The sequence below is a fragment of the Ictalurus furcatus genome, chromosome 15 (assembly GCF_023375685.1).
Source record: "Ictalurus furcatus strain D&B chromosome 15, Billie_1.0, whole genome shotgun sequence".
Lineage (NCBI taxonomy): Eukaryota > Metazoa > Chordata > Actinopteri > Siluriformes > Ictaluridae > Ictalurus > Ictalurus furcatus.
Window position 1 is genome coordinate 17,421,534 of NC_071269.1, and position 24,257 is coordinate 17,445,790.

The following is a 24,257-nucleotide window of genomic DNA, read 5'->3' on the forward strand; positions in this document are numbered from 1 at the left end:
TATTATAACACATTTTGTTTCATAATGTGTGAAAGAAGTGTTCAATTTAGCCACAAAATCACATGTGTGTCATGCAAACAACATAAAACATCTTGACTAGTGGAAGACATTTTAAAACACAGCTGCGTTTTTGACACGTCTTTATTTAGAGTTGACTTTGGGTGAGTTAAAAATGACTAGTTTTACAAATGAGATTTTAATAGCTGGTCCTGAACAAAAGAACTACAATATATTGCATAGAGTTTAGCTCTAAAGTGTGAAGAGTCTAAAAATATTATATACATTTTTTAAAAATAATTTGCTATAGTGGTACAATGAGTAGAGTTGCCTTCTCTCAGCTCCAGGGTCCCAGGTCCCCAAGTTGCTGTCTGTGTGGAGTTTTGCATGTTCTTTGGATGTTCTCTCCATATCTGCTTGGGTTTCTTCCAGGTTCTCTGATTTACTGCCCTGGATACTGTAGGTGGATTGGCTACTCTAAATTGCCCCTAGGTGTGAATAAGTGCATGAATGTGTGTGCATGGTGGCCTGTGATGCATGCAGGGTGAATATTCCTGAATATTCCTGTCTCACATCCACTATTCCTAAGATAGACTCCAGATCCACTGTGATGCTGACCAGGATAAAACACTTGAAAGATGAATGAATGTAAATCAACTATGACATTGGAACCCACGGTGGAGTATAAACGTAGCTACAGAATTTATACTCTGTCCACACAGACAAAAAAGCTTAATTGTCTTATAAAAGACAGCACTGTAAATAGCTTTACATTTTGTTCTTAAGTTTGACAGATTTTTTTTTACTTCACTTGCATTCTCTAAATATACAATTATGATCAACTATCAACAATTACATATTACGTGCATCACTTACTCAAAGCTCCAAACTGGAGATTAGGAAAAACATGACTTAATGTGACAAATACTGATCGAGGCACAACATACAGTATAAATTGTGACTTCAAGATTTGAATCATTGAGGCTGTCTACTTTTTTGACTTTCAGGATGTTGTATTACATGTATTCCTATTCATCTATATTTATTATTGTACTGCTTGACAGTACTTCTATTTAAAACTTTAAGATTTTTTAGTTTTGTGGTTCACAAAATATGTCTGTCAACACAGACTGAGTTTTTGACTAGTTCCTGAAGGCAGTTCAGGTTTCCTGCAAAGCCAGTGGTGAAATTAAAAGTAAATATGCTACTCATAATAAGTGGGTTGCTGCCACTAAATAGCAGGGTGATAGAGGATGAGAGCATAAAACTGTGTGAGTGAGATGGGAACTGAAAAGTTCAGGGGAACCCTTCCTGTACCTAAGGTGTGTGGGATGTGCACCACTATCATCTGTAATTTCAGGGGAACCCCTCTTTCGTAAATGTTGCTCTTTCAGTCCCTGGAGAGGAACTCATGACTCACTCATAATTCGTATGAAGAGAGGAGTGGGTATTTGTGTGTGGGCAGGGGTAACCCCCGTAGGGGATCCTCACACATAGGGTTTCAGGGATCTCCTACAAATACAAATAATCTTTCAATGCCTCCTGACCTTTATATTTTTCCAGTCCTTTAGTGATGTGTTTTTGTGGAGGCAATGCTGACTTCCTGAGTTTGACTTCCTGTGTGTGATAAGTTGTGTCACGTCTTGAGTTCTTGAGAAGCAACAACGTTTTTGGCTGCATGCAATGGAATAAGCAGAAAATGAAGCCATAACAAAAGTTTTTAGAACAATTTGTTCTGGAAAACAAAAACAACAAAACAGTAGAGCAGTAGAACAGTAACTTTAATACTACCGAATCACTGGTACATACATACAGAGTACAAGTAGTGTGTCAACAAAGACCTTTTAGGTTACCAGAGTGTGTTATGGGCAATAGTAAATTGGGTCAGATGCAGGGATGGATTACTGACCGGGCCTATTAGGCATGTGCCCAAGGACCCTGGCCACTGGGGGGCCCTAGACAAGCATAGATTTCAAGTGAATAATTAGACTGATTGGTCATTATGCTAAGTCACAACACCTATCAACATCAGTGGTCTAATAAACTATGAACCAATGAATGTAAAGTCACAAAATCTAAAATAAATTCAGAAAAGTTAGTATATGGGTCTAAATTTTTAACTAATGAGCTTTCAGAAAGGTCCTAATTCTTTTAAACTGGAGCTAGATAAATGGATTTAAAAAAAAAAAAATTGCACGATGTTTAGTGCATAGCTTCATGCATGACAGGGTGGAGAGGGGGTCCCTGCGTAGGCTCCTGTCCAGAATTTACTAATCAGATGACTCATTTTAATATTCAGAATGATGTATATGAGTTATCAGTAAAAATGACACGCTAATTCAAGTTCACATGATAATAATAATCCATAAATCTAACAGAAATCTACTTTTTCTATTGGATGAATATTGTGGCTGTCACAATCATCTTAACATTGACACTGAGCCATTTATTAGTAAGTCCTTTATGTGTTTAAAGTCATTCTGCTTCAATATTATCATCATCATCACCATATTTCTATGGTAATTAATTAAATATGTTATATTATATTATATCATATGCTCTGAAAAAGACCTTTAGGCCAACATAAATTGTATTTCATAAATTTGATCAGATAATAAAACAGACTGTTTGCAATTCTGCTTTGTTCAGCACCACATTACGCTGTCTTGTTACAATCTATAGCCTTATGGTCCAGCCATTTTATTGTCGCACACAAAAGGTCAGCAAATTAACGCGCTATAAAGACCCCATTTAATGTTTATTGCTGCTTAATGTGTTAACTGGCAATTCATTATTAAGAATTTAGCGTGACATGGTTTACGGCTATAGGCTAGGAGTAAGTCTGATTTGGCCTTCAGTGATAGAAATGACAGAAAAATAAGATATGAAAGGGAGAGAGAGTATCTAAACAGTAATGTTGTTTATTAAGGCGATTGTAAAGGGTTGCTCTCCGCCGTCCCTCACAAACCCCCTTCGCTTTTTGGCGCCAGGACTACCTCCGCTGTTTAAATGGGCCAAGTTAGAGAAGCGGCGGAGAGCGCAAATCTTGTTTGGTCCGGGTTTAACTAAAGCGTGACTTTAACGCCACATGGAGGGTTAAAGGCAGAAAAAAAAAACATGCAGACGTCCCATTAGTTGTAGACATTTTACTGCACGCAAATTAATATGAGACCGAAGAAGGATAATTAATCTTCGTCTCTGTCAGAAATAAGAAGTTTACCTTTGCAGCATGTTTTTACCCTTGAATCTAAAATGGGACATAAATATTAGGCTGGAGATCATAAATATTAGTTTGTAGACTGATGAGAACTAGATAGGGACGAAGTGAAAAGGTTATGCTTATATCATATAGGTGTTTTGTGTGTGTGTGTGTGTGTGTGTGTGTGTGTGTGTGTGTGTGAAAGGATAGTGCAAATTAAATTTAGTATACGGAGGTAGCCTAATTGGAAGGAAACACCTAAGTGCAGCGCTGAGTCAATACAGGATCAGTTCTCGTTAATTAAGCATCAGTGACCGTCAGCGTGGCGGCAACATGGCAGGCGGCCTATTAGTGGAGCGGCTCCGATTAGATGTGGTGGGCAGGAGCGCGCCGGAACCCGTCACGCCAGCAGCGCAGTGAAGAGCGCGCGGAGTGAGCCTGCTGAAAACGCACGCGCTCTGCCGTCGCACAGCACAGCAGCGCGTGGAGTCCCACGGAAAAAAGAAAACAAACCACAGAGCGAAGTCAGGAGCGAGCCGAAATCTGAACTCTAAAAAAAACAACAACCAAACAAACACACACACACACACACACACACACGCGCACACACACTGAGGACACGCAAGTTGGCTCGCGCAAGCCGCCACTCACTCCTCCACCGCTAACATGCCTGCCGTCAAAAAGGAGAGATTGGACGGAGACGACATGGCATTAGGCGCCTTTGCGCAACCCGAATACTTGGCCCCTTTAAATGCCGCCGCGATCCCCGTAGTGACCCCTCATCCGCCGCCGTACGACCACCTCTTCGCCCATCCGCGCGCCTACCTGGGACTGCGCGACACGCCACTGCACCGGCAGCACCTCCATCACCAGCACGCGGACGACCTGATGCTCGAGAGGTTCTCCTCCATCCCCGACTTTCAGCCGTTCTTTGACAACGGCGAGCCGTGCATCGAGGTGGAGTGCGGCGAGAACAAGGCACTGCTCTACATCAACAAACTGTGCCAGGGCAGCAAGGGACCCTCCATCAAGCACAGGGGCGAGTGGCTCACACCGAACGAGTTCCAGTTCGTCAGCGGCAGAGAAACGGCCAAGGACTGGAAGCGGAGTATTAGGCACAAGGGTGAGTCCCATTCATTACACTCGAACTACAGGATATACAACTTATATCTTATGTTTTTGAGTTATGGCTTATCTGCGTGGACTTTCTTTTAGGAAGGAAAGGGTTACTCGGCATTACACCAACTATAAGTACGGAGTTTACTGAAGCACAGCAGACCAGCACGCGCTAACTTCCCATTCGGAATAAGACTGTGCGTAATTTGGCATCTGTCATACATTCAACCGGAATCGGGATAATAAACGTGTCCCATTATGTGCACGGGGGGGGGGGGTTCTCGGATAGTCGCGCGTGTGAATACTGAATTCTGTTATAGGGGTTTGAGAAGTTGATATTAAACGCTGGTAAGTTTGAGCCAGGGATGGTTTCTATCCCCAGTGTATCTTGTAAACGTTGTTGAGAATATTTTAAACGTGCCTCAGTAAACGTGTAACCTCTGTTCCGAATTTTCAGCAATTTCGGGTTGTTAAGCGGAAAGGCTTTTTTGTTTAGTCTTTACATTTGCTCCTTTCTCTTCTTGCACAGAAGTGCATATCAAGTCGGAGAAACATGTAAGTGAGCTTTCGCGTTTAGAGCTGGACACAGAGGAGCACGCGCTCTGGTTCCGACACTCCACTCCGAGCTCGAGCGCTTCACTGTAGCTTTAGACTACTAGTGCACTAGTAGATGTATGGCGTTTTGCGTTTAGAAAGACTTTAAAGCTGGAGACAGTCACTTCTGTGAAGGTCTGAAGTTTCTTCTCATAGACTTTATGGAGGTCTAAAGCTTCAAGCTCACACTCTCAGAAGTAAAGGTGCCAGACTGTGCTTTCACATGCTGCTGATGTGGTACTAAGAAGGGTACAATGTTTCTACCAATCTTTTTGCTATCGTTTATCTTTTACCACGTGATGTACCTCTAATAAATGTAAAAGGTTTCCAGGGAAAATACACATACTAAAGGTACAAAACAGCACCAGCACCAAGGAAAAGTACAGTTTGGTATCTTTATTTCTGACAGTGCAAGAGCATCCTTTAAAAGGAATGGTTCTAAGAAAAGACTTCTGCTTGTTATTTGGTATCCAAACTTGCCTGTTTCCATTTACTACTGTAAATTGCTAGCTTTTTACTTCTACTGGAATCGTAAAGCTAACATAGCTAACAAGGCATGGAAACGTATGTCCACACTTAGCAGTATGCAAAATGTAGTGAAACTTCAGGACAAAACTGAAGATAGTAAATTTGGACAGCAAACATGCCACAGCTTATCGGGTACGTTTGCGCTAATGGAAACTTTGTGTATATATTCTTTTAAGCTTAAAACTACTTAAATGCTTTATTAAACTTTTTACAATCGTTATACGACTCATATACTGCCATGTTTTGGGCTAAAGCCATTTAGCTATCAGGACTCCAGGATGGAACTGTCGATCAGAATACTTTTGAATATATATATATATATATATATATATATTTTTATATGTAATTAATTTATTCCATAACACTTAAGGAAAAATGCTTTTCCTGATTTTAAGCAAGATGTAACTATAGTGCGCATATCTTTTTTTGTATAATTTATGTTCCCTCCTCGTTTCTTCACTTCTCTTATTATGCAGTAAAGTTTAAAAGTATAATATTTTGTATTTTCTTGCAGGGAAAAGTCTAAAGACACTTATGTCCAAAGGAATCTTACAGGTGCATCCTCCAATCTGTGACTGCCCTGGGTGTCGGATTTCATCTCCAGTGGTAAGGCTGGTTTTATATCCTTTTGCGTGTTCCGTTGTTGGTATCAAAATCGTTTCGTACTGAAGAGTCGTATTAAAATTGTTTTCGTGTGGATGTGACAGTCATACAAAGCTATCAACATCCTCCAAAGTGATAACAAGCATGTAGGTCTAGGGTTTAGTGCAGGTTGACTGTCGGGGAGTCGGGAGGATGGTGACATGAAAGTGATCCTGAAAGTGATCCTGAAAAGTTAATTAGCTCTGAGTGCAAGGAAAGGTGAAATGTCTGGAACTGTGTGTTTATGTTCGTTGAGTTGCCGTCAGGTCAGGATTCTCCCATCCAGGCTATTGGAGTGGAAGTTATACTGCGTTTTATTCAGTTCGATTAATGTTTAAAAATGTTACATCATTTTGAATGAAGATGGTGTACAACTGTACACTAACTCTAATGTCACTAAGAACTTGGAAAAGCGTCAGCATAACAGTTTTTGTTACCAGCTTTTGTCAGCTGGAATGATTTGAGTGCTAACCAGGTAAATAATTATTTCAGTTTGAACGGAGGAATCCTGTAGAATGCTCCATCATTAAAGAGAAAGGCTTAATATCATAACGTAGCAAAGTTGCAATAATCTTTGGATAATATGTTGCTATGAAAGTATTTTAATTTTTAAAAAGTGCCAAGCCCAGATTAATAAATTCTTCCTAAAAGATATTTCTTCAGTTCTTTTGCAGTTATTACATCTTGATTAAACAGGTGCTGATCATATCCTGGAGTTAATCAGTAATATAAATAGCTGACTACTTCCGTATCCCTTAACTCCCATCTGCTTATACGTCCTCACACCTTTAAAAGTCCACTTGCCTTTGCACCTTTTTGCAAGTGGGTGACAAAATCATTTGTGTGTGTGTGGTTTTGTTTGAGTGTGTGTGTGTGTGTTTGTATATGTGTGCAGGTGTGGGTGTGTCTGCATGTGTGTGGGTGTGGATGTGGGTGTGGGTGCGCGTGACTGGCTGCTTGGAAGGCAGCGGAATCTGTCCGCACAGGTGCTGTTTTTTTGTTTATCTGAAGCGAGCACATCTGTCGTCGCCTCTAACGGTTAATCTGTAGGGAAGGGTGTAAGAGGCTTACTGAGTTACTGAGCGTGGCTACGGGTGATTACTGGGTGTGCGGCACGCAAGGCAGAGGCAGTGTAGATAAGCTGGAGGTGTCTGATGCAGGTAAACTCATGATGCGCGCTACACCTAGAACTAGTGATAAACGTCAGTGGAGCTTGGATATTATCTATAGGTATCCTTGACACGTAGATAGTGGTTTTGGATGAGACTCCGAGGAGTCTGTGTGATAATTGTGTTTGTCTGGTCTCCGTCTGATTATTGTACGTGTTAGAGGGAAAGTGTGATGTTGCTATGCTACATTATACAAAGAATTCTCAAATCAATAGACTTAAACTATTGGGCAGGTCTGTTAGATAGAGATAAAGCCTATTCTGGAACTAACTCATACTGCGTATTTAGATTCTCTGTCTGTGATACTTTTTATTTGATTCTTGCTCTAATCTCACTTTAGGCTAATTTTGGACTAGGCTTAATCTAGTCTATTTACTGTCATATAGACAGTAATCATAGACTGTCATACACTGTCATAAAACGCCATTTTAAAACACAAATTCACTAGTGTAAACAGGGCCTTACTGCTGCCAATGGTTAAGATGATGTTAAGGTCACATGACACTGAGGGTGCGATTTGGTTTGATTTGCATATTCATTTATAGCTTTTGTATTTCCACTAGCCATGCCAATATAGTGCAATATCATGAACGAGGATTGATTTTTGTTGCAAGTTGAAGCATGTTATTACTTAAAAATGTGTTAAAACAGTTTTGAATTTTTTATTTTTTTTGATAAAGAGAACGCTTCTTTTTTTCATCACTAAATGGATCGTTTGAAAAGCTGGAAAGCTGTTTTCATAGTGTTTTCAAGCACACAGCGTGGAGGTTATGTGAGAAGCTGCTTTGCTAGCTGTGGTGTTTGCTGTGGAGATGCAGAAGGCCTCTAAGAACGTTTGTTCTCCCCTCACCACTCCTTCTTCCCGTAAGCGTGACGCTGGTTTTTGAGAGGGAGAGGTGTGGACGCGGAGGGCAGGCTGCCGAGCTTGCTTTGCCTGTCGTTGTACACACACACACACACACACACACACACACACACACACAGACACACACATGCACACATACACACATTGTAACTGTGAGATAACAAGACACAGTCCCTGTGCATGCACACACATAGGTGCTTTCTCTCTCTCTCCCTCTGTCTCTCTCATGCTACTCTCACCCTCACACCAGTATAACACAAACATTCACACATACCAACAGAAACACAATAAATTACAGGAACACACTCACATCAGTCATAGGTCTCAGACTTTGTAACGCTTTCCTTTGGATGCTCGCAATCATAAACCTGTCAATCAACGCTATAGCTAATGTTTTGGTTCCTCATTTTGAGGTGAAGTGTGAAATCTAACGCTGAATGAATTTTTCCAACAATATTTTTTTAAATAAGTCAAACTGGTCAAGTACCCCTGACTTTGAAATGGTCTACTGCATATAGGTTATATATAAACTCTTTCTACTTGTGAAAAAAAATAATTCAAGAGTGCTAGTGATGATGCTCAGTCCTATCACAGGCTGATATTCAAACTGTTAGAAGATGACATGTCAACATGCAGAAGCTACATAGGTTAGCCGACCAAGCTACCTTTGCTAAAGACAGTGATGAGCAAAATTCTGATGGTTTTAGTACACTTTGACATGTTTATCTACTTGCAAGTAAGTTGTTGAGAATTTGACAATGCAAAAGGAAGGTTTGGATACAGAAATTTTATGTATGTTTTCCTAGCAGTTGGCTATCAGGACAGCTATGTGCTAGCATTACCTAGCATAGAGTAGAGCACAGTTATACATTAGCAATGAGCTAATTGAACTTGGTATTACCATTCTGACACATCGCTTTTGGTGAACAGACGCCTTCAGACCACACTGAGGTTCAGAGAAACACTCAGATTCCCCAATGTGACCTTTTTGTAATTGTCCAGTAGGCTATAGGTAATAGCATCTTACAATGCTTAACTAGTTAGCTGAAATGATAAAATAAAAGCACTATTATGATAGATATACTAGATCATTTACAGTGTACTGATCATACACACTTGTGTAAACCATTATTGGTGTAATAGGGGTTAAATATGTACTAATCCTTATATAAAGATTTTGTAGGGCTCAGTATTGTGTTTAGATGGTGGTCTAAATGTGCATGGGTCCCTTTAAGAGCCCAAGCTGACAAGCCACGCTGGCTGTTGTCTCCCAGGAGAAATGTGCTTCCTCCGCTCTGTTTTTTCAGCGGAACTAGCGGAGGCCGGCAGGAAATTGCACTCTCCTCCGGCTCGTAAATATCTCTTCGAATCAGAACCCCCCATCCTACCCCTCCCTCCGCTCCATCCTGGGTTGGAAAAGGTTGCCATGCAGGAGGTCGGGGATATGGCTGACTGGAGTGAGGGGTCAGCTCAGGAGTTTCTGCATCATTTCCTCTAAAATAGGCATTAATTTATTAATGATTTTAAGTACAGTGGCTGTTAAGGATGTTTTAGATTTTGTTTGTGTGACTTATAAACTTCAAACATCTGAGACGTCTACAGAACTTATAATTATATGTCATACTTATGGAAATTTAGAGTTGTTCATGTGTTAATAGTCTGGCTATGAGCAGATGTTGACAAGAAACTATTACAGAAGAATGATTTGATCTTTAGAGGGTTGTTAGCTATAACACATAGACTTCCTGTGCAGCAACAGCAGGAAGAAATCTATTACACACTGAGTAGGATCATTATGGAGAATACATTACATAACAATACAATACAAAACGTTATACAGAAACAACTGCTATAAACAATATCAAATGTCCGAGAGCTGCATTATAACTGCACTAGGACTGCCATTGTTTTTACATGCACTTACACTGAAGCATAATGGCAGCAATATAACAAGTGGTTAGGGCAGGGCTGTGTGCCGATATGATATTGATATCGTGATAAATAATGTAAAGATACACTTTTTGGAGCGTATTATATGTACAATACAGCCCAGATTTACTGTTATGCCGCTTTTACACTATGTGATTTCAGCAATATTTTTACTATCACACTGGATGAGATGACTACATTCTGCATACATCTGGATTCGTGCAGAAAACGGGGTTGCATAAACTTCAAAGTGAGCTTGTAGTCGTAAGGATAGTTTTTCTGTCCATTAACATGTTTTGTTTACATTTTGCAATTGCTACTATGATATTTGTAGCCGTTCTGTGAGATTCACATCGTGCTATGCTGTCCTCCTGTTGGTGGCTTTTAGATGAGTGTCATAGCAACGCTCCGGAGATCTTTTTATTTTTAAACTTTGTCGTTTGCTGGCTTTGGTTGCAATGACACTAAATCATTCGCTGGTGTTTTAAGACCACCGATCTCAACTCATGATGATTGTTACTCTGCGACAGAAAAATCATGAAGTGTAATGCTAGCTTAACTGAACAGGTCATTGGATGTTAATTTTTCACTTAATGAGCCCTCAATTTATTTTTACCAGTTGTTTTATTTTTCCAGTTATCATTTCACATATTTAGTTTTTTCTTAAAAAATATATTTTTTGTATAGTTGTGTATGTTTCTTTGGGAAATCTGTCAGCAAGGCTAAATATATACTAGCCTAAATACAGTATATACATACTATCTATCAGGAAAAGGTATAGTCAAGTATTGTGATATGATATTTTTGCCACGTCATCCACCCCATGAGTAGTCATGGCGTGACGAAACCTCAGCAGCCCAGTAAGAACACTCTAATGAGGCAGTCTTGGTTTAGCATTATAGAACATGGTATTAGGAGAGCTTTATCTCGGCAATACGACTCTCATTTGACAGAGCAGAGCTTCAGGGCTGTGTACAGACCCGAATGGCGGCTGACGCCACTCTGTCTCACAACAGCTCCCTCACTGCGGGAGGTTAGAGAAAACGTGTGCATGTGTATGCGCGTGTGTGTGTGTGTGCGTGTGTGCGTGCATGTGTGTGTGTGTGTGTGTGTGTGTGTGTGCGCGTGTGCATCCCACGTACGTTTGTGAGTGTTTGTATCCCCCACATGGAGCTGCGGCTATGCTGCTATGGCAACGACAGGATCCCTCCTCAGGCCCTGGAGTGAGCGAGTCTGCCCTGCGGTCTGTTACGTTAGTGAATTAATGCGACTCTCAACGCTCCAGAAAAACCTCCACAGACGTCAGCGGCAGTTCTACCTGCTCATCTCATTTGGCACTTTGCTTTCAGTGCAATACAATGTAATGACAGCTGTTGTGCGCCTTCACGCTAACAAGCAGCCATGTGTTATGAAATCAGTGTGAAAGTAAACTCCTGGAGATGAACAGATGGGGCAAAAGTGGTGGAACTTAGAGATGGATGGGTTTATTTGTCCGTATGCGCGTATGTGTGAATGTTTAAAGTCAGGGATGGGACAGATTTCTGATACGTGTATTTGAAACGTAATATCTTTTGTTCTGCTCTATGGCTAAAAACATGTCAAAGTTCATGAACATTGCAGCAGATTCAAAAACACCTGTCTGAGTGGTCAGGGAGGAAAATGGAGAGCTAGCAATGTCCTAATTTACTCATACTTGTTTAATGTTTAATAAGTGTTTAAAAGATTTCACATGCTTGTAATGTATTTTATTAGTCATCATTTTTGCTAGCTAGTGAGCTGAATGCTAGGTAGTAAGGTGGGTGCTAGCTAGCAGTCAAAAATGCTAATATCTTGTAGCGATGTTAAGCTCTTGCTACAGGAGGGAAAAATAATAAAACTATAAAGCAGATTAACATTCATGGTTCATAACTGAAATAGACACCAAAGTAATAGTATAATTGATTGATTTAGTACACACCAGCAGTGGTACAGCATTAGCTATGATTTACTAGTATGCTAACATTACCTGTCTAACCTCATGTACTGTTTTATATCAGTATTTTGGGATCCATTTACATGTTGGGTATTTTGTTTTCAGACTACACTGTGGCATGTTTTTTTGCCCATCCATGTGCTTGTTTTATGCTGCAAGTATTCTTGTTTGCTTCATTTTAAATAAAAAGTCCTTCTCTGTCCCCTTTCTCGCTGGCCTCGTGTTGGTCTGCTTTCTGAGGACTGTGGTGGAGTCGTTACTTGTCTGTAACGCTCTCCCATGGCTGTCTTGGTGGGTCTATCCAAACACAGGCCGAGAGCGGCTGGCACGCATGGCTGCGCTGCCGCTGACGTCCAAGTGTGTGGAAGCGCTCCATTGGACTGAGACAGGCCGGAGGGGGTTACTCTCCTACAGTGCTCGCTTGTCTTTCAGGAAACTGTATCCAGCTCTGACACTCTATCATATAATCCTTTTGCTTATGGAAAAAAATAGAATGGTTTTGCCTTTAATATTTGCATGTGTGCATTTTTTTCTTACTATTGTTTTAAGCAAAGTGATGAAATGTGGTTTGAAGGGCTGTTTCCTCAGTATGGCCTGCTTTTTGTCCTGTTTGTCTTGTTACAATGATACAACTAACGGATGTGTTGGTGTTAGATATTGTGTAATATGTGAAGTTCTTGTTATTGTCACGTGGCCTTAACGAAAATCAAGTAAATGTGGATTTGTTGTTGGACAAGGATGGGAGACGGGTTCCCGTAGATTGAGCAAGTTTTTTTCTTTTCCGCTCTTCTCTCTCTCTCTCTCTCTCTCTTTCCAATGTTCCAGTGGTTGAAACTAGGTGCAGTAACTGCCGCCAGCCCTCCACAGTCCTCCTCCCTTCCTCTCTTCCCTCCTTCCCTCCCTCTCCCCATCCCCCCCCCCCCCCCCAAAAAAAAAAGCTCGCGCCAAGTCTGCCCGCCATTCCGCCTCCACACTCACACAGCGCCGTTACGGCTCACACGCACATACGCGCACACACACACACACATACACACACACACACACACACACAAGTGGAGGTTACGGCAGACAGACGCGTGACTCATTAGGCATTCTTCCCCCAGGGAGAGCAATGGGGGAGGAAGGGAGGGCCACATGCAAGCACGCCGCAGCTGCAGGAATGTCACGGGCTGCTACCGCGATACGTGTGTGTGTGTGTGTGTGTGTGTGTGCACGTGTGTGTTTGTGTGTGTGCACGTGTGTGTTTGTGTGTGTGTGTGTTCATGTGTAAGAGTAGGAGAGCAGGAGTTTGTGTGTGACAGAGAGAAAGCGCACACAGTCCCTCAGTGACATAGCAGCACACCTTTTGGGAAATAACATCTCTTGTCTTTTACGTAATATCCTCATTTTTTAGTCTGAGTGAAAAAGTCTGAACAACTGAAGACAAACTTTGAGCCTCCTCATTTAAAAGTACTTTGTCACTCTGAAAAAAAATTATTAGTTTAAATACTCAACCACACGTGTGTTAGAAAGGAGATACTGTATAATCTTTAGGACAGAGCAGCCTAGAATTTTCCAGGTAGTCAATAGTTAGGAATATAGTATTGGTGGCATTGATATTCCACTAATAATCTCCTGATAGATCTGCCATGTTTTTTATTTTAGAGCAAATCTGCTCTCTTTTCTCTGTTTCTTGTGTCTGTTACTGTAGGTCTGTAGATATAGTTTCTTGAGCTGATAGGAAGCACAGAATAACCAGAACTAGGATGCTTGTAGCCTGCTGTGTGTGTGTGTGTGTGTGTGTGTGTGTGTGTGTGTGTGTATATATACGTGTTTTTTTCTTGATGGACAGTGTAAATAGAGCCCTTATCACTTCAAGGTAGACATTAGACTCCTTCACAGAAGTGCGGCTTATAGGAAATTTTAACTCAATACATTTTCCATCCTTCAGAATTACCTGACCACAAGTGTATGTGTGTGTGTGTGGGTGTACAGCCCAGTGTGTGCTCAAGCCCAGCATTTCATGTTTTTGTTTTGGAACACCGTACGTTACGCGGAAGTGTGTTGCCAGAACAACAGTGTGTGGAAACATTGTTTAGTGTGCTGAATAGGACCTGGGGGCTGAGCGGGGGCTTACCACAAGGTCTAGGTGCAGGACAAGAGCAGTTGTTTTTTTTTGAGGGGGGGGACGACAGAATGGAGGCGTAATGGGCGACAGGAAGACTTTTTTAGTTCCTCTGCAGCCTCAGTACTAAATCGATGCATTCCTGTGACTTTCTATAGCAGTCAGATGCCCATGCAGTCTATACACCCACTTTGCAACTCAGAGACTGAAACTTGTTTTTTCTTTGAAAGTGTCAGTCTGTGTTTCCTGGTGATTCTTTTTAATGAGAAAAATCACTGACGCCCTTTAACTTGTACACGGTGTTGCACTTCACATCTCAGTCTTCAAGAACTGAGCCAAACAACACAACAACAACAACAACAACAACACAAATATTGTCTGGAACTATGGAACTATGCAGCCTGCTCATCTTCTGGGATGTTTTCATCTTTCACTCTTTTTTTCTTCTCCTTTTAACGTATGCCACTTGAGAGAATCCAGAGGGCCTGCACCTGTTTGCCTCTTGGCTAGTCTCCTCCACCCCCTGCCCCAGCCTGCCACTCACACTGCTGTCCTTGTGGGATGCCATGGGTGTGTGTGTGTCTGTGTGTTTGTATGTATGTGTGTGTGTGTGTCTGTGTGTGTGTGTGTGTGTGTGAGTGTGTGTGTGTGTGCTGGCCTCGCGTGCGGAAGTAGGGATAGCTGCAGGGCTAGCCGGAGTTTGACAGAGCTGAGACACAGGCGTGCTCACATGCAGTCACACACACACACACACACACACACACACACACACACACACACACGCACACACAGTCCCATGCACTGCCTTTCCAGCTGAGGATTTCAAAGGCACATCCATCCATACATTACAACCCCAGACAAGCTTTCTCTCTGACTTTTTGTCACCTCCTCTCACAATTCCCTCACACAAGGGAAGACAGAGACTCAGTAAGGGTCACTGTAAAGGTCACACTTACCCCCCAAAGCTATTCTTCTTCTTTATCCCTTCATCTCTTTAGATGTATTAGAGGGACAGAGGAAGAGATGGAGTCAGTATCACATCTCCCTTGCTGACCTCACCTCCATCCCTCAGCTAGGATCAGTTATCTTCCACACAACCTTCTTATTAGTGATGCGCTGTTTCTCAGTCTGTAATGGAGTTTGTGGAATCTCATGCATGGAAGTTTAGAGTATTGCACATTTCCTTCAACTTTTGAGAGAGTGCACTATCTAGCTAACTATTATAGTTGTAATGTAATTGTAACCGTTGGAGAGGCAGTCTGCGGCTGTTTTGGTTTTTGTATGCGTTTGATTTCATCTTTATAAAGAACCCTTAAGAATGTTTTACCGTATCCACTTCAACTCTTCTGTGCTTCACTGTCATGTTGTCTGCTTATCTCCGGTTTGTTTGACCCATCCAATTCAGCCACGCCAATTCAGAACCGAGTCCACAGATTCCAACATTTCTTACCGATTGTTTATACAATAAAGAAAATGTCAAAGATATTCCAGTAAACACAGCTACTCTCCTGTGCTAGTTTGACAATCAAAACAAACATGACATCATTTTTATAACAAATTTTATTTACCATATCTCTGTTTCTACATGGTCTGTCCACACCAAATAAAAACCACACTGACTGTTCAAGCCAGAACTTTCGACCGACGTTGGCTGTATTGCTTAAAGTGATGTCATCTTTTGCAGGAGTGAATGCTGACCACTATGTGAAAAGTTGTCATTTGTATAATGCAAAATAAAAAATATTGAGATAAAAATGCCATAATAATAATAATTCCAAACAGTGTTCATCTTTATAAGCGGAATTGTTTGCCATTAAACGTGTGGATACACAGAGACAGTGTAAAATGTTCAATTATATTGTAAAATTTCTGAAATGCTTTGATAATTCATCGTCCACGGATTGTTGCTAGATCATTTCTTGCGCAATGCCAACTTTTTGTTCATAAATTAGCCAGTCAGAGTCCCACAGAAACTCAAAAAGTGATGCTAACGTTAATGGATTACTTATTATTATTGTTGTAATTAAGCGAAGCAAATCTACGTCGTGATGATGCTCTTGAATCAAAACAATAGATCCCTATGGAGCTATTCACACCGGTGCGGCAAAGCGAGATTTTTTCTTTCCCAACCAGTGTGTTGATTTTTTCCCCCGTCTCGCTGCAATGAAATGGGCCATCCAATTAGATTTGAGCTTTAGATCACGTGCCTGAAGCCACTGCTGTTGCACAAAAGAGCGTGATTGGTGGCGCTATAGCACAGAAAGCTGTTTTGTAAACCAGTGTACACACAGAAGAAAAGTATTCTGGAAGAGAGAAGAGAATGGATGTTGAGTTCTTGTTATCATTGGTGTCTGAGAACAGAGAATTTTTTGATAAAAGTCACAGCGAAATCCATTTTCAAATCCATTTCTTTCTTTTTCTGTGCTTCTTAACAGTTTGTGTGCCTTGTGGTGCTATGCGCCAACAGTTGAGTGGTTATTCTTCTCAGTGTTCATAGATGATATCAGCTGAATAGTGGGTTGCGCCACCTAGTGTGCAGGCGTAAAATGCATTTTCGGTTAGTGGCACCTATCGTGCAGGCGTGAATTAGCCGAAGGCGATCGATCGTTTTGCGTTCGGTGTGAAAGCACCGGTCGTTGGTCGTTGGTCGTTCGCTTCGCTTTATCGCGTCGTGCTCAGTGTGAAAGGGCCTTAAGGCTGAGACGATTCTTGATCTAGACATGACTCACTGTCATAGACTGCCGCCTTTTTAAATCTGCTTGACTCACCTCTCTATTGTGGAAAAATAACGTCTGGTTTTGTTACACGTGACAAACACTGACAGCGACTTTGAAGTTGATTTGATTGAGGTGACGCTTGGGCAATTGAGAAGTTGTTTGAGATCGTATGCAGTGAGTAGTGAGAACAGTTCGAGAATTACATAAATGATTACGGTCAACTTTGCGGACATATTTGGATAGAGATATGCCACAAACATTGCGGTTCTTGTGACTATTATGAAGTCTGTGACATGAGGACAAAATTTGAATTGGCTGCTTTTTGTACAATACCAACTGAAAGCACGGCACACGGTGCTTTCCTGTACCGGTTCGTCTGCTTTTTGGTTTTTGGCTGAACTCCTTTAAGTGTGGGAATGCAGTGGATGCCTGGGCCTGTCCTCAGTGTCTCAGTGTGTGTGTGTGTCTCATGTGTGCTCCTGCAGAACCGTGGGCGTCTGGCTGAGAAGCGCACCATCCCTCTGCCGCCAAATCGCGTACCCAAGAAGGAGCTGGCCTCCGTCTTCAGCAGTGACGAGAGCGAGGGTGGCGAGAGAAGCAGCACGGACCATGCTGACATCAAGCAAGAAGAAGAGCTCCACTACACTACGATGAGAAAGAGGTGAGTTTCTGTGCATTTGTGTAACACACTCATCAAATCTTCCATCTACTTCATGGTGATTACTATAGAGATATCTATCTGAGCAGTGTTAAAGAGAAGACCTGTACTGCTATATACACACATTCTACATTACATACAGACGGACACACACCCACAGCTTATCTCTGCACACACATGCACATAGACCTACATTCACACACACACACACACATACACACAGGCACACTCTGACATGCTGGGACTTTAAATAGGTATGGACGCCAGCCCGCAGACCACACACGGAAATAAACACATGGACTTCTCACCTCCTCTGTGAGGAGTGGAGATGATATGGGTTTAGCAGTGAGACAGCTGCCGAGACAGCACAACATTCGAAAAGCAAGTTAGCAGACCGGGCTGTTACAGTATGAATCTCTTTCGGATTGATGACTCTTCTGGGTCACAATGTTACCGCTTTCATCTTTGTAAAAGTGAAATGAAAAATACTATGTGCTTGCAGTGAGGTTAAAAAAGACATGACTCATATACTCATTCGTGTATTTTGGTGCATTTTGGACTGTTTTGTACCTTTTTGTAATCGTTATTATGAACTGCCTTATTAATATTTTCTAACATTAAAGTAGTAAAAATCATACTCTAATTGTCCGTTAGAGTACAAACAAACATGACTTAACTACATAACATTAAATGTGCAAGATTAACAAACTGATGTATAGTATTTATCATGTAGTATTCCGCAACCCTAATTAGGGTGAGGAAAGGTAAAAAAAAAAAAAAAAAAAAAAAAAAAAAAAAAAAATTGTGCTCATTAAATTTCCACAAGTAGTTTTTTTTTTCATGCTCCCAGACACAAGAGCTCAAGGGAGCCTATTATAGCACACACAAGCCTGTGATAGGGTAAGAGCCATGACTAAAATGCTCTAGCTTATTTTCTGGCGATTTCAGTCTGCCTAAATGTATTACAGCTGATGATTAACCAGCAGATGTCAGCCATGGCAGAGTCTACAACCAGCAACTATACTTTGGTCAAAGTACCTGATTTTGTATCCTAAAGGACATGCTACAAAGCCTGGCCTTGTACTCTTTATCTAATATTGAAATAATTTTCATTTTTATAACTGGAGCATTGCTGCCCAAGCTAGCACTGCTAGTTTGGGACTGTCTTACTGTAATGATTAATGACCGACGCTTAGTAGTGCCTACCCTAGCATGGCTCAAGGTCCCTTTCCAGAATCTTCACACTAACTGTCCCTCAGTGATGGAATGAACTTCCAACCTCAATCCGGACAGCAGAATCTGTCACTATCTTCAAAAAACAGATAAAGACCCACCTCTTCCGTGAACACCTAACTAACCCCTAAATCGCCAACCCCACATTATCCAAAAAAAAATTAAAAAAAACTTCCTCTGGCTCTTACACCTCTACTCTGCACAGTTTGTTTTTTCTTGAACTCTATTAATGAATCTTGTATGGTGGCACTACTTGTATTGTTCTCCGCTTGATATATCGCTTTTCTTGTATTTCTTCATTTGTAAGTCGCTTTGGATAAAAGTGTCTGCTAAATGAATTAATGTAAATGTATATGTAAATGTATGTACACCTGTGCACCTGTTCATCCACGCAATTATCCAATCAGCCATTCATGTGGTAGCAGTGGAAATATATAAAATCATGCAGATACTGGTCAAACGCTTCAGGTAATGTTTACATACAACATCAGAATGGGGGAAAATGTGATCTCGGATACTTTGATCATACTGTGGTATGATTGGTGGTGCCAAGTGGGCTGGCTTAAGTATTTCCGAAAGAGCTGAGCTCCTGGGCTTTTCACACAAAATAAAAGTCTTCAGAGATTATACAGTATGGTGTGAAAAACAAATACATCCAGGGAAAATCGGTTCTATGGGTGGAAATTTCTTGTTGGTGAGAGAGGTCAGAGGAGAATGGCTAGACTGGTTCGAGCTGACAGGAAGGCTACGGTACCACAAACAATCACTCTTTACAACTGTGGAGCAGAAAAGTATCTCAGAATGCACAGCACGTTGAACCTTATGGCAGATGAACTACAACAGCAGAAAACCACATCAAGTTATACTCCTGCCAGCCAATCTGAGGCTACACTGAGAACAGGTTCACATAAACTGCACAGTTGAAGACTGGAAAAAGCCCAGGTGATGTTCTTCTAATCTTCAACGGTCCTCTGCCTATTGTATATTTCCCTTTGTGTAATCCCCAGACACGACTGTCTCTGATAGACTACTGGAATCTACAGTCTGGGCTAGAAATAAATCATCCCCAGCATTGCTTCTTCAAACCATTCTGTGCATTGACCATTGGTGAGGCTGGTTCCACAAATGTCTAAAAATAAAAGAAAATCCATCTTAAGACATTTGTTAAGAGCAAATAGTCTGTTGTTGATGCCAAAAATGAAATTAATGATTTTTATCTTTGAAAGACAGGCGGCTTAACCTTGCTAGTCCATTTATACCCTGTCTATGATTCTATGTGCTTCTATTTTCAGTGTTTGATATAAAGTTATCAGTAGCTAGTTAAGATACTGGTTGCAGCGTAGGTGTTTTTCTGTTCTTGGAAAAGCCGTCTCTTTTCTAATGATAAAGGTTACAGAAGGAAAAGGCCTTGCTCTATCTTAACAGCGTTTGTTGAAAACCTCACAATCACACTGGATTTTGTCCACCGTTTCTGATCGTCTATGGCAGGAGATGAAACCATTGCAGAATGTAAAGTGTTCTTGCGCAAAGCTGTTCTTGCATATATGGATCATAACATGTGAATATACATCCTACACAGGGTTCACAGGCATATTTTCCTCCCAGCAAAGCCATGATGAAGAATAAACTAGGCTCCTCAAAAATGAAATCCAATGTAATATGGTTTCAACCCCTCAGGCGTAAACTCATTTAAGAAAAACAGATGATAATGATCAGTATGTTGCACAGATTTGTTTATATGCATGAAACATATACAAGATATATGTCTTCTGTGTGTGTAGCTTTTAGAAGTTTTTTTTTCTGTCACCCCTTCAGTACGCCTCACCCTCTTAGTGAGCTCCAGCCTACAATCTGTCTGCGACGATGAGGACAGATCTTGAACAATAACGCATTACAGGATCCGTCTAACCTTGTTAAACCGATTCCACCCCCCCATGGCGCTTCTTCCGCCAGCGCCTAAAGATGCTAATGAATTTAAAGAACACTTATGACGAATATGGAGGGCTTTTACCCAGTTAACGGCGGCGGACTGTGAGGAGCCTCGTCTCTTCGTCTGTTTCGTCCAGGCTTCTTTCGCCTCATCCCCACTTCACTTAGACAGGGATCTGACCCAAACAGATAATGGGATGTTCAATCTATGCAATCTGATTTCCATTGAGCAGGGGCTGGGTAAGTGAGTTGTGAAGGGTCTTAACAAATTGAATTTAGTCAATGGGTGAAAAATGGAGAATTGGTTTTATATGTGAGTGTATTTACGCCCTATCAACAAGCAATTGGGGTTATTGTGGTAGATGTGTTGGGTGACATTATACTTGGAATCTTATTCATACATCTGGAGTATAACAGTCCACCTATACGTGTATGCTTTTCTGGCCTACAGAGTCAGTGCTTTGTCTCTGCTTACCATTTTAACCTGTTGACCTGGTAGCAATGGAATATCCCAAAGCATAATTTTTACACACATGCCTGTGGGCCACTGAACAACAAAATTTGGTGTTTTCCTAAGCATCTTGTCATCTTTTTTGGGGATGTTTCCCCCTGATGTTTATATCCGCTTCCCACCCATCAGGCATTTTTCCACTATCACACGGCATCCAACAACCAGGGATGGCAAAGGCTATCCGACCACATCTTTTCGAACTGCGGCTCCTGTAACGTCAGGGGGTAGCGTAACACACTCAGAGGAACGTGCTATCTGCCCTCTTCCGCATAAGCTCACGGTTGCCTATGACTAGTTAGCGTCACTGTGATTGAAAGGGGAGAGAGAGTTTGCCATCCCTCCTTCCCTGAGTGCACGGCCAGTTTTGCTCTCTTGGGCTCCCGGCCACGGATGGCTGTGGCATCATCGAAATTCAAACTCATGATCTCCGGATGATCGGGTGAACACTCTTCTGTGCCACTCGGAACCCCAGCACCTGGTCATCTTTAATGCAGTCTTTAATCTCTTCAGGAGAAAGCTCATTCAATGCAAGTGCCTCATCTGCAATTGCATGTTCAATGTGAAAACCTATATATACACATAACCGCATACTGCAAGTAGTGTGAGCATCACAGTCATTTTGAGATTTTGAGACTCGTCTAGTGTACACTTTCTTTTTTTAACCAGCTTAATTCTAACAAGTGATTAGCTTTCATGCTAAAAGAGGTATTGCTAAGACATGTCAGGTTTTGAATAATAAGTGGGAGCTCCGATAATACTCAATACTGTGCTATTTTATGACTGGAGACATAATCCCAGAACTTGCAGAGCTTGAATCCCCTGAAACACTGAAGTAGGATTCGTTGTCTAAACAGTTAAATAAGGACATAGTGTAAATGAACAGTGTGTAAGTGCAGGCTTATCTGAACCAGTTTGGCAGTGGCATCCTGATTACCTGCAGTAACATCCTGGTTGTGGTCAGACTTTTCCTCAAGCCACCCTGTGCACTCTCTGTCACATTGTCAGCACCAGGGCTGATTGAGAAGTGCTGACTGGTTGTCTGAGTAATTACTGACTAACCACCATGGATTATATAAGGCAGTATATCAGTCTAGAAGCTTCTAAAAACAACTTCTCCATCAGACACCTTAACGTTTCTTTATAAGACCAGTGTCGCAGTCATTTGTGTCTAGCAGATTGTCAGGCCTGTAATATTTATGTTTGAATTTCGGGATGGTTTTCTAGCAGTTATGGAGTAAGTGGATTAGAGAGGCATCATAGGAGGAGGAAGTTGATTCCATCCGAATAGACCCTCCCACTGAGCAATAGCAGGGCGGTAAAGGAAATTAAACAACCTATCTCGGTATTTGTACTGATTTTACGATGGCCTGTCTGGCATTGTGTTTTTGAGGAAAAGGTGTGTGACCTGTGGTTAGTATTACAAGGAGCTATATGCCGTTAGCTAACCAGGAGAGACCTCGAGAAGCTAGGGGCATAGCTTCCAAGTGCATAGCGTCTGTCCAATAGTATGTATAGAGCTTACTGAGCTTTGCGTAAGCCTTGTAGAAGGTTCACATTATTGTGTACTTCTGTATTTTATTGGTAGGCTCTTACGAGGCGTAATGCAGTCAAATTGTGAACTTATTAACTTTTTAATAAAAAAAAAAAAGCACACCATTTTTTCAATCTTTTTTCAAGATTTTTTGTTTCCATATCATCAAGCCTTAGATGGACAGGTATGTGATCAAAGTCTCTTTAGTGGACATCCTGCGGCACTCTTTGTCTTGGAGAAATGATGTGCCTTTAAAAATTGACCTCCAGTGATGCAGCCATGTGGTCCCTTTATTCGGCTTTGTTTTGTTAAGGCATTTCCACATGTGATTTCAAATAGTAGACTGCTGGGAAGAGGGAACGGCACTGTAGGCTTCCTGGAAAGAGCTTCCTCTTAGAGCCGTAATTAGTGGCCGTGGCTCTTCTACAGTGTGCAGAACCAACTACACACTGCAGACATTTACCAGTTATAAAAACTAACAGTGCACAAACCTGTTTATGCTTCTTGAACAAACATGTGATGTATGTATCTAATAGTGTTGAGTATTTACCATTTAGTAAACTAACAATACATTAACTGGGTTTTTGGGTTAATTTTATATTCCCATACACTGGTTTCCTGCCTGTATATAATATCATATTCTTTAGGGGAGATATTTGCATGTAGAAAAAGATTTTGTTTTTGGATCCTTTTTGTATGTCAATGAAATGTTTAAAGAATTGTTAGAACATCTTTTCCACCAACAGTGTGCTGGTGCTAAATAACGATAGTTCACCAGTTTAAAAGCCAAACCATTATGAAATCATACTATCCAAAGGCAAATTCTTCATGCACAGATTAGGGAATTCATTTCTGACAACAGAAATGTGCAAGATAAGAAATGATCTTGTTATTGCGCTTAGCTGTTTATTATTGTGTGTAGCTGCTCAACTGTTTTGCTTGCATTAGCATTAGCAGTCTAGCTTTTAATTAGTAAAACGATTCACTGAATTGCTATTGTTATATTTTTTTCAAGCATGATAAAAAAATCTAACAATATTCAAACTATACTATTCAAACTATATTCAAATCTCATTTTGTACAAATTTTGTTGTTTCTTGCGAGGTGGAAGGCAACAGAACTGGAACTATATCAATGGAAATGTACTCTAATAACGATATATAGATCATTTCTGTGAGATGATTATTTACACTGCAGATAACACTTTCAGTTTTACATCAACTCAAACAGGTAATCAGTGTCACTGATGCCAGCCACTAATGGTAAATCCTTCCATTTGATTATTTCCTCAAATGTCTCCAATATTCTATCTACCAGTCTACCTACTACAAGCCTATTAGCACTCAGCATGGAGAAATACTATATTTTTCTGAGGCGTTGCATGCATATTAACCTACCATCAGGCAGAAACAACAGAAAAACTTAAGAGGACGAGCTGTGCAGCGTTTTATTTATGTATCCATGTCTGTATATTTACTACTCCCTTTGCTAACCGAGTCATGTGTTGCAGGCTGCTGTCCTGTCTGGATGTGCTTGGAATAATAAAGAGTCTTTAAAAAGACA

The 24,257-nt window shown here is 41.1% G+C and overlaps 1 protein-coding gene across 5 annotated transcripts in view; it reads left to right on the top strand.

Moving 5' to 3' along the window:
• Positions 1-3,624: 3,624 nt before the first annotated feature.
• Positions 3,625-24,257, top strand: part of samd11 (sterile alpha motif domain containing 11) — a 65,391-nt gene continuing 44,758 nt past the window's right edge. For 2 of the 5 annotated variants that reach the window (XM_053642804.1, XM_053642805.1), the window contains exons 1-3: positions 3,997-4,319; positions 5,949-6,040; positions 17,318-17,493. In XM_053642804.1, coding sequence (XP_053498779.1) covers positions 4,085-4,319; positions 5,949-6,040; positions 17,318-17,493 — 503 coding nt within the window. In that variant the 5' untranslated portion in view covers positions 3,997-4,084. Of the gene's footprint in view, positions 4,320-4,567; positions 4,661-4,874; positions 5,042-5,948; positions 6,041-17,317; positions 17,494-24,257 lie in introns of those variants that run through there. The other 3 variants (XM_053642802.1, XM_053642806.1, XM_053642807.1) reach the window with 3 other exon arrangements.